The following is an 11,626-nucleotide window of genomic DNA, read 5'->3' as shown; positions in this document are numbered from 1 at the left end:
GCAAACACTAGCCATGAAGAAGTCTATGATATTTTATTCAGTAGTCATCTCACAAAGTCATGCTAAAAACATCCATAGGAGCACTAGACAAAAGTTATCATAGAGCAATGACTATTAATGAAAACTGTAACAGTAATATGGATTGTTGCATGAATAATAAACAACTGATAAAATTATCCACCCCTAATCTATAGTAAATATTAGCAATAAATAGACTATGGTATAATTTTACAGTGTTCATCCTTTCAAAACAGAAAACATCTTTCACAAACATCTACATCTCTGTCTCACCTCACTAATCACCTTCAAACCCTGGCTACGGCTATGATAGTAAGTTCTGAATTGCAACAGAATGAGCATCCTCTGATGATTGGTATCATATGTGCTATGTAGACCAAACAGTTATCTCTTATTGTATGCAAAATTAATAAAGTCATTGGCACAGACTGCTATGACTTTGAGCCATCCAGTAAAACAATCAAATCTGTAAAGCAAGCCACAACACAGAACAAGCAAAAGTTTTCTGGACCTGTTTCCTCCTGTTTATGTTAGTAAGGGAGGTAGTGTATTTTGATGTATTTTTGTTTTTTCCTTTTGGTAGTTTAGTTAGTTTCCCCTTTTATTTAGGTATCTAAATGAATCCACACAGAATATCAGATCGAATCAGTCATATTAAAACAGCATGAGTGATTTAGCAGTATCTCGTCTTCTCTCTTTCACCCTCAAAACAGGTTCACATCAGCGCATCTCGCCTGCACTACAAGACAGCCGCTGCACGCTTTCGCTCGTGTTACGGGACTTATCCGAAACCTAATCGGGCCACTGTTGCACCATCACAAAACTGTGTCATTTGCACATCTTTTTAAGTCTTTTTAAACCATTCAACTCATTCATATTTCCGTTTCATGCTGTGATGTGCTCACCTGTAATAGTTGTCAACGATTTTCCTGTCAGATGTTAAATACTGTAGACATTTAGTAATCGTCTTTAAGATGTATATGGTTTATGTAAATTCATTTTGGAGACGTACGTGTGCTTACAGGAGATCTGCTGTTAGCTATACATAATAAAACGTGTTTTTACAGCAAAATCACAAATATACTATACTATTAGTGTCTTCAACAATTCAACAGTTTACTCTACAGTAGCTGAACAAATGCGGTTTTAACACAAGCATCCGTGTTTCTGGTTTCTAATACTCACATTTGTAAACACCCTCGTCGCTGTTCTCCATCACGTTCGATGATGATCCTCTACCGTGGGCTTCTGGGATAGAAAAGTGTCCATCGGATGAGCACTTCAGAATCTGGACATCCGGGGATTTCTCGCCTATTCTTTTATGAATACAGCGGTTTCGAACGTATTTCTTTCTTCATATACTCTTTTCTCCTACTGTATAGTAGATAAGTAGGCATATTCGAACGCAACTTAAGTATAAAGCCGCCAATGTGATGTGATCCAAGATTATCTCCAGCTATGGCACACAATGTTCCTTTGTCTAGCTTTCCATCAGCTAATACAAAACCATTTTCCTCAAGGTCTTTTACCAGAGTGGCAAAAACCACTGTGTTCCTAACTGCTCAACAGATGTCTTTGTGGTCCTCTTTTTGTGATACCTGAATATATGAGTCACGTTAACTAAATGTGAAGCACTTATGTTAGCGCCTGAGCTTCTTCTGATTTTTCAGCCTGAAATTAAAAAGCAAGGTTAAGTTTTTTTTTCATTGTTGGATTAAAAGAAGGCATGAATCAACATTTTAAACAGCATCAAGTGCCTGTGATTGATTTATATGTTTGGTTCTTTCCCTTTATTATTATTTTTGCTACGTGTGTGTTCCTGCACAGCAAGTCTTTATGTGGATTAATAAAGATTATTCCCTCTGTTTATCTCCGTCGTCTCCACGCTCCTCGTTTCGACACAGTAGGCAGTCCGTGACAACATCAAGTTTCTGTGTTTCTAAATGTTTCTCTGTGTGTAACTGACTGTATAACTGTATGTGTGTGTGTTTCATTTAATGGTTTGAACGCATTCGTTCCAGCCAATCAGAAACAAGTTTTTAGACAGATCATGGTATGATTTAAAATATCTTGAACATTGTGAATATTCAATATATCACCAGCTGTAGAAGCAGCTCAAGTCTATGAATGAAGTGTTTCTGATGTTTCCACCGCTGCTCCTGTTCACATCCAAACCATAAAGCAGTGTAAGAATAATGAACAAACTGATTCATGAGTCTTTTTCTCATTTGTTTTTCTTAAAGCGAACACGGGACTCGTCTTTGTCAATCAGCTGAAGAGTTGGAGAGACGCTCAGAGTTACTGCAGACAGAATCACATTGATCTGGTCCGTGTGAGAAACCAGAATGAGAGTCAACAGGTTCAGAAGATCATTAGTGATAATCACGCATCTGGATCATATGTCTGGATCGGTCTGTTCAGAGTCAAAGACTTGTGGCAGTGGTCAGATCAGAGTAACTCCTCATTCAGATACTGGAAGTCTGGTGAACCTAATAATGTTGGAGGTAATGAAGACTGTACAGTGACTGAACCGAACGCTCAGGGACTATGGCATGACATTTCTTGCACCAAACAATATCCTTTAGTGTGTCATGAAGGTCACAAAACACACACAATCCATCATCACCTCCAGATCTCCTAAAGTTCACGCTGAATGTCCGACATGACAAATTCATCTACAGTGCTTCTTCTGCATGTTGTTTTTGATCAGTCTCTCTCTAGCTTCTGCTTGTGCTTTGTTTGGTTTCCAGATAAACTGATTGTGATCAGAGAGAATCTGACGTGGTCTGAAGCTCTGAGATACTGCAGACAGAATCATGTGGATCTGGTCTCGGTTCATTCAGAAGAGATTCAGCGTCGTGTGATGAACGTGGTTAAACGGGCGTCTACTGCGGTTTATTAGGGTGCTGTCTCTTTAAGACTGAAAACACAGATCTAAAATACTGATATGCATCCGATTTCTTTCCCAGCTGTTTATGTTCATTTAACACATGACTAACCCAGCAAACACAACTACGATGTAAACATGTTTTTTTTTTTATTTCACATCGTTTTTTTGTCGACATACTTAATATAACAGATGTCTGTTTTTTTCATGTTATAAATACATTTTTTACAATGTTGCGGAAACATTTGTATGTCAGAACGTCTTCTTGCGAAAACGTCTGATTTTACAACATTGGAAGTCTGAGGCAGTACCAACATTTGGATCATGGAGTTGGGAAAGATTTTGCATTTGGAAAGGATTAGTTTTTCTTCTTTTTCGAAAGGAAAGAGCATGTTTTTTGAGCATGTGGGAGTCATTTATTAAAGGAGACATATTATGCCCCTTTTTACAATATGTAATATAAGTCTCTGGTGTCCACAGACACAGACACAAATTTCAGCTCAAAATACTCCACAGATAATTGATTATATCATTTTGAAAATGCCTATTTTGAGTGGAAGCAGAAACACGCCGTTTTTCAGGACTGTCTCTTTAAATGCAAATGAGCTGCTGCTCCCCGCCCCCTCTTCCAGAATAGAGCTGCGCTTTACAGCTCGTACCTGCTAAACACATCTGTTTTGGTTCTGATTATCATGTTTATCGCACTGAAATCATGTGTTTTAAACCATATGAGTTTAAACTTCTTGTATACGGTTTTCTGAGCGCACACATCTGAAGCACACGCACAGAAAGCGGCTGTCACAGCATGTGAGTACTAAACTAAGCTCTCATTCACACAAGTTTACCTTAAAACACATGAGTTACAAAAACAGTGGGTTATGTCTGTGAAGGTAAACAGCTGGGAAATAAATTGCATGTTTATTTTAGATCTGTGTGGCAGCAGCAATATACAGTAAATACATCAATAAATGCACTGCTCTGTTGTCTCTGAGGCTGGGACTCTAAACAGTGTTCTGTGCTCGTCTGTGCAGACAAACACAGAACAGTTAGCATGTTTTGCCTGAACTTTCATCATGGCATTAGAGCTGGTACACCATTGTCGCTTGATAAATCAAAATGACGGCGCTGTGGGTGGAAACTTACAGATTAAGGGGTGGTAATATTATAATGAGGTACCTTTGCCACGTCACAGAGGGAGTGAAATCAGACACTCGTTTTCTCAGACGCTTGCAGAAAAAGGCTTCCCAAAACAAAGTGACTGGGTTCATCTTTTTCACGTTTCCTTGGTTGGTAGATGCACCAGGGACCTGATTATAGCACTTATATCATGAAAATCTGACTTTTCCAGGTTTTGTCACCTTTAATTTGATGGGCAAATCGGCAGATTGTGTTGGTACATCACAGTTGTTGTAATGTTTTACTCAGATCTTTTCTTTTGTCATCATTGTTGCATTTTTTGTTTTGTTTTGTTGTATTTATTGACCCTGTTATGTTAGCGTATAACCACCAAATGTACGAAATGATTGTATTATAAAAATTAATAAAACTAGCTAATTTTTATATATATATATATATATATATATATATATATGAGGATATAGCGAGGGGGAAAAGATCAAATGAAGTGGTGTCTTCTTATTTTTCTTTATAATTCGTCACATTATGTCACACGCTACATTATTCATGTAAATCTGAATATTCAGCTTATTACCAGCACTTTTTTACACTTCACCTTACCTGTAGGGTTGACCTCTGCTGGTTTTGAAACATTATACAATCAAAACATTTTATAAGCCTTCATTAACATTTGTAATAATTATACTACACACAAATGTGGTTACTCATTAAACTTACTCACAACATATATAAAGTCCATCTGATGGGCTAGTTCCCAAAAAAGAAATAACAAATCTGTCATCGTTTACTCATCCTCCTCTTCACTCCACAAGTGAGACTCACAGACGTATCAGGACTTATTACGATCTCTTATATGGACAAAGACATCCAGTATTTTTTTCCTACTATGGAAGTCAATAGTGCTCATCAACTGGACCACTGTTACACCACAATAAAGGATGCATATCACTCTGTCCCATGGGCAGCTTTGGGGCTCTCTGATCACTGTTTGGATCATCTTATACCAATCTACAGGCAGAAACTGAAATCAGCTAAACCTGTATTAAGGACTGTAAAAAGATGGACTAATGAAGCTGAGCGGGATTTACAAGCCTGTTTCGACCTCAGTGATTGGAGTGTTTTTGAAGCTGCAGCCACCAATCTGGACGAGTCAAGCATTATGTAATGAAGAATTAACTTACAGATGATGCTTTTACAAATACAAAACAAAGGAAGGCATCCAAAGATTGAAGAAAAACTGACTGCATGAGAAATATGATCAATGCTGAACTCACTTCACTCAGAACTGCCACTAGAGGGCGCTAGAACTCTACAAGTGACAAACTTTGAACAGAACAGGTAGATCTCATTGAGTTTGTCATTTAAAGACTACATCCTCACACAAAAAAGTGTGGGCACCCCTGTTCTAAAGTCGTAACAACCTAAAAACTGAGTTTTCAGGTTTATAAACTGTTGAATGTAATTGCCTTTAAGGTACCTCTCTCAGTAACTATGCTTCTGTACTTTTTTTTGTCATTATGAAACATTCAATTTCAGTAAATTTATTCAAATCACATTGTCAAGATGCACAATTTTACCAGTTTAGTTAATGGCATTTCTGTTTGATGTTGTTGGTTTTATCATTTAAGTTAATCATTAATTTGAGCTTTAGATATTATTATATATTTAGATATTATATTATTTTAGTTAGTCAGATGCCCCCGGGGGACTTATTGCCAAAGGTAGGGGGTAATTTTGCCTCAATTATGGGGGAAGATGGCCCCCTTTCATAATTGCATTTTTAAGCCATTTCAACTAAATTGTTAATTGTTTCCATTTGATTTCCATAGTATTGTGTTGGGTGACACATAATGATCCTCTACGTGCAAAACTCTATGTAAATGTGTTTCAGTTTGTCAGTAGATGGACATTGTTCTTAAAGGAACGCTCCACTTTTTTTGAAAATAGGCTCATTTTCCAACTCCCCTAGAGTTAAACAGTTGAGTTTTACCGTTTTCGAATCCATTCAGCCGATCTCCGGGTCTGGCGTAGCACTTTTAGCTGTAGCTTAGCATAGATCATTGAATCTGATTAGACCGTTAGCATCTCGCTCAAAAATGACCAAAGAGTTTCTATATATTTCCTATTTAAAATTGGACTCTTCTGTAGTTACATCGTGTACTAAGACCGACGGAAAATGAAAAGCTGCGATTTTCTAGGCCGATATGTCTAGGAACTATACTCTCATTCTGGCGTAATAATGAAGGAACTTTGCTGCCGTACCATGGGTGCAGCAGGCGCAATGATATTACGCAGCGCCTGAAAATAGTCCCAGCTAGGTCACGTTCAATAAGCCTATTTTCAGGGGGTGTGTAATATCATTGCGCCTGCTGCACCCATGGTACGGCAGCAAAGTTCCTTCATTATTACGCCAGAATGAGAGTATAGTTCCTAACCATATTGGCATATTATTTTAGAATTGCGTGGAAAAACAGTATGTCCAGCTATAGACAGGCTCTAAAAGCTGCCAGGGCCGAGCATATCCACAAACACATATCGCAGCCAAACTAGTCAATGCTTGTGTTTACACCAGTCGCGCTGCGACATGTTTCAGAAGCGTCCTAGCGTCGCTAAAGATAGCTGCCTAGCCTGTTTTGTCCAAGCCGCACAGTAAATACAAAATAAAATTTAAAAATCCTGTCAATTTCAAAATAAACACCCTACACAGACTCCTGATCGTATTTCACATCACTATATCCTTGCCAGGAGGCCAGAAATGGTATGTGAAATATAGATACAAGATAACTGAGGATGTATTTTAGATGACTATATACAGCTACAAATCTTTTATCCTTGTCGCTCATAACTGGAATTTTAAGTGTATAAACTTTGTAGTCTACAGCACAACAAAGTAGGGCATATCAATAAATACAACTATAAACAAAATTAAACTGGACAAAATATAAACATTTTGCCAACTTAGCTATGTTTGAACACAAATAATCAAGACAAACATTGTAGGACAGGCATATCACGTGTTCTCGCGAATCCTGTCGCTTCTCTTCTAAAATGCTCCAGGTGTGAGTTGGCACCGCGTGAAGGACGGAACAAAACCTCATCGGAGCCGTAACGCGCCACAGACGAATAAGGGGTTACTGTGTCGTGTTTCTCAGTTCAGTTCATTTACATAGTTTCTTTGCAATAGCAGGGCTCGCAAAATCGCTAGCCCGACGTCCTGGGGCTATTGTGTTTTCTGGGCTATTTTGAATAGTGATATAAAATCCCTTCCTTGATTCTCATCGTTCACTCGCTTGTAGGGGTGAACCGGATCATAGTTTATCACTCACACGTGTTTCTAAGTCTTACCAATTTAAACATTCAAGCGTTTTAAACCATGCGCATGAAGAATTCAGTTCGGTGCACACGCTCAAAGCACGCACATACAAAGCGGCGTTTCAGGCAGAGCACGAACACAGAATTGATTCCTCTTTCGCTTGAATGGACACATACACTCAAAATTATCAAAAAATAACTATCTCGGCAAGCATTTTCATGTCTTAAATTAACGTAAACAGTGGAGAAAGAAATCGCACGTGCATCATTATATTGGATCCGTGCATTTGGTCGTAAAGGGGCAGCAGCCTATAAATACCTGCTGTTCCATAAGCGCCACCTGCTGTCAGCGAGTGACATTTGCGTCTCATTCAGCCCGTCTGCTGTTTTTGTTTCGTTCAGATTTTTTATGTAGTATCACAAAGCTAAAGTCAGACCATTTTGTTTTTGTGTCAAATTTCAAAATGTTACAATCTAAATAACATGATTAAAATACACAGGCAAAACTTTAGTTTACTCGCATGGAGAAATTTCTTTTATTTGTATTATTTATTTGATTTGGGATTTGTTTTAAAATTTCAAGTTAGTATATTGTTTGACATTTTCAATTTCACGAAGCAATGTGCAGCCTTTTGGTCTGAGAAATAACAAAAGGACACTTTTTTAAAAATCGGTCTTACATCTCATTTTGTTAAATTGGAAATTGTGAGAAAATTGTATCGTGAATCATATCACATCGTGAGTTGAGTGAATCGTTGCATCCCTATATGCTACAAGTTTTTGCTGTGGTATCGAAGTAGTAAATTGTTCTTTAAATAATAAGAGTTACTTAAATGGGCCTATTAAAGAACCATATTTTTTTTGCTCATCTGAAAAATTATCCGATCTGTGACTCAAAATGTGATATGATAATGTATTATAATCCGGACAGTAAGATTTGTGATCCATTGCACCCCTACTCTCTTGACTTGTTATTTGAAGAAAAAATACAATATCTTTTATTCGGGCTAGTTAAATTCATTTTTGGGCTACTAAAATCTGAAGAATGCCTGCCCGAAGGGCTACCAGGGATATTGAAATCTTGCGAGCCCTGAATAGTGTGGTTTGAATGTTAGTACGTTTGTTAATTAATGTATTAATTAACACTTTAGGTTAAGCTAAATGTAACTCACTCAAAAAATAAAATAATTAAATGTGCACAATTTAACATTGTAATGTAGCTGGTAAATTTGATAAACAAACACCACTGGAGGTGCTGAATTATCCTCCTCATGGAACGCACAAAGTGACGTGTGGCCAAGTATGGTTATTAAAACACACACTATTAATTAAAACCATTATTTTCATCTCAACGGTTGACATGACAGAGTGTATATTTCATTATTTATGAATTGACATTTTCATCCATTAATGTTTCTATATTTAAATTAATTTCCTCTTGTAACTCATGTGTAAATGCATTTTTACACTTTAAATGTAGCTTCTGTTGCAGTATAAAATGGCATAAGTGAATCTGAACATGAGTCATGTATAGTCATTGGAGATATTCATATGCATGTTAATCAGTGAAAAAAAAAGAGAAATAAGTTAAAGTAGCAAGCATGTTTCGTAACACCGGTAAATGAGATGTACTGCTATAATGTTGACTGTGAGTTGGCATCATATGAAGAGGAAGCAACGTCACCTGTGTACATGAGCTTTGTAAAGCTAACTGAGAATTGATATAGCACGTGTATATCATTCTGTGTACATAATGTTCTCTGTGCCTATGATTTCCATTAATAGAGTGTTGAGTGTGTTGTTGCTGTTGTCTTTTATTTGCATGTGTCATTACATTGTGTGCATACAGAAACATACAGACCCTCCAGATCTACCACATTCAAATTAACTCACTTCTGTAGAATTACAGCAACACAGAGAAAAACACATGAACGAGGAAGAAAAATGAAAAGAGCTTTTGTTTAGAGTAATAAACAAATGATGTGACGCTGAATGAGGGATGAGAGCAGATATAATAATCACAGACAGAAACATCAGACTCAGGACAGAAGCACACGACCTCTAAAGTAAGAACAACTCACATGTTCATTTTTTAACTAGACTTTTAGACATGTTAATATTGTATTAATCATTGTGTACGGTGCATTTATGTTCCTGTTTTTAATTATCACTGAAATCATGTTTCACACCAAAAGGAATCTGGGAATATTTATCTATATTTTTCTTGCTCAGAAATGGACCAAACTCTATATGTCGTGTGACGAGCGTCCCGAGCTCACATCAGCGTTGCCCTGGAAACGGACGAGGAACACCTGCACCCGCTCATCACGGGCTGATTGGTCACAGCTGAGAGTCATCAGCCCACGGCCAGATAAGCCGCGTGAAGGCCGAGGAAGGGGAGAAGAGATGGTCTCCCAGAAGCGGAAAGCTAACGTGTTGTCTCCTTTGCATTACAGAAACCAGCCCGTGACCAAGCAGCCCACGCACGAGCGCCGCACGGACTCACTGACACTGGATCACGCTCACGGAGAAGCACCGACTCACGCACGGAGAAGCCTCGACTCACCTCAGGACACAGCGCACTCACTTGAGCACATTCCCTGTGAATAAATCCACCCTCCGGGGTATTTATTTGAGCTCTCCTTGTCGCGTGTTCCTTCCACCCTGTTACACTGGTGGAGAATGCAGGCAAGTGGGGAAGGATACACCGACAAGTGATGCTGCAAACGGACGCCTCCGACGTGGGATTGGGAGCAGTCCTGTCGCAAATCCAGGGGGGTGAGGAACATCGCGTATTATTTATTAGCAGGAAGCTGACCCCGCCCAAGAAAAATTATGCCACCGTGGAGAAGGAAGCTCTGGCGGTTAAGTGGGCGCCTCGACTCACCTCAGGACACAGCGCACTCACTTGAGCACATTCCCTGTGAATAAATCCACCCTCCGGGGTATTTATTTGAGCTCTCCTTGTCGCGTGTTCCTTCCACCCCGTTACAGTCGTCATTCTTCTCATTGGTGAGTGTGTTTGAGGTTTTATTTAGTTTCATTAGGTTTGATCCTGTTCTGAAAAGCATTCAATCAAAGCCTCTCTTTCACAGCTCTCTGCTCCGTGTCTGAATGTGTTCAGCGTCAGTATCCCTTTATAAATGAGAACAAGACCTGGACTGAAGCTCAGAGATACTGCAGAGAGAATTACACAGATCTGGCCACCGTTGACGACATGACCGACATGAACGAGCTGAAGAAGAGTGTGAATGGTGGAGGTGTTCAGTATGTCTGGATTGGGCTGCAGAGGACGGCTCGTGATGAATGGCAGTGGTCTTCAGGTGAACCTGCACTCTATCTCAACTGGGGTACTGGACAACCAGAAGGCATAGATGAGTGTGCTATGATGTTAAATGGAGAATGGCATGATTTGCCATGTAGTGCTGCCCGACATTTCAGCTGCAACAACAGTGAGTTTATTTTTAGATGCACCATATACCAGATTTTAATGGAATACTAAACAGTATGACTGTTTAATTTGGTCGTGAATTTAGAATAGACTGTGGATATTTGTCACACTTTCAGTTTTGAATGTCTGTATCAACACAATATTTGCCAGAAGAATAGACTTCATTCACTGAACACACTTTGATCTTTTGTTATCTATATGATAATTTGTCACAATGAAAACTTGCAAGTAAAGAGCCTAAAAATCCTAGTGATCTAAATTGATCTTATACTATTAATAAAAATCGAGAATCAAGCTGTTTCCCGACAAATCATTCAGAAATAGGAGAACAAAAATCGGAAAACCGGCGCGGTTTCGTTTTTTTTTGCGTTGATTATAGAAAACGAAAAAATTACCCGTTGTCCGATTTTTTTCAAATGTGTTTATATATGGAAATCGGAAATGAAAATACACGTGTGAAAATCTTATATCTCAATTTTGTGCAGATTGACTGTAGTGACCCGGAAGCTATCGAGTCAGCTGGGCGGGCCGCGGGGCCCGTCAATCGTCATTCAAAAACGGTTGCCAGCATGGAATCTCTCGGTTTTGACACTTTCGTTCTCTTTAGAGGAGGCAAACGTGTTACACCGAAAGAAGATGACATGTGTGTGGACAAGATATGCAGGATTTTTCAGGTACTGTCATTGTTCATCGCATTATTGACATTTGTGGTGAGTCCTGCCGATGCTGCGAGGAATCATTCTCAAAGTCTTGGGGTTTTGATGCCAGAAGATAGACTTTATTATCAGAGATAATGAAGCCGAGAAAACTCTGCAGAGCAA

At 38.7% G+C, this 11,626-nt stretch overlaps 1 protein-coding gene across 1 annotated transcript; it reads left to right on the top strand.

Moving 5' to 3' along the window:
• Positions 1-324: 324 nt before the first annotated feature.
• Positions 325-2,920, top strand: LOC107571286 (C-type lectin lectoxin-Thr1-like). Its single transcript, XM_016257604.1, has 3 exons — positions 325-373; positions 2,262-2,615; positions 2,769-2,920. The coding sequence occupies exons 1-3, from the start codon at positions 325-327 to the stop codon at positions 2,918-2,920; spliced, it is 555 nt and encodes a 184-aa protein (XP_016113090.1).
• Positions 2,921-11,626: the final 8,706 nt, after the last annotated feature.

The sequence above is a fragment of the Sinocyclocheilus grahami genome, unplaced genomic scaffold (assembly GCF_001515645.1).
Source record: "Sinocyclocheilus grahami isolate Dianchi unplaced genomic scaffold, SAMN03320097.WGS_v1.1 scaffold1577.1, whole genome shotgun sequence".
NCBI classification, from domain to species: domain Eukaryota; kingdom Metazoa; phylum Chordata; class Actinopteri; order Cypriniformes; family Cyprinidae; genus Sinocyclocheilus; species Sinocyclocheilus grahami.
This window is presented reverse-complemented; position numbering and strand designations above follow the sequence as displayed.

Excerpts from the sequence above, each read along its gene's own strand:
- LOC107571286 (XM_016257604.1), top strand. The coding sequence starts at position 325 with ATGATAGTAAGTTCTGAATTGCAACAGAATGAGCATCCTCTGATGATT. Across the intron at positions 374-2,261 it reads TGAGCATCCTCTGATGATTG|CGAACACGGGACTCGTCTTT; the intron begins GTATCATATGTG and ends TTTTTCTTAAAG. Across the intron at positions 2,616-2,768 it reads TCCTTTAGTGTGTCATGAAG|ATAAACTGATTGTGATCAGA; the intron begins GTCACAAAACAC and ends TTTGGTTTCCAG.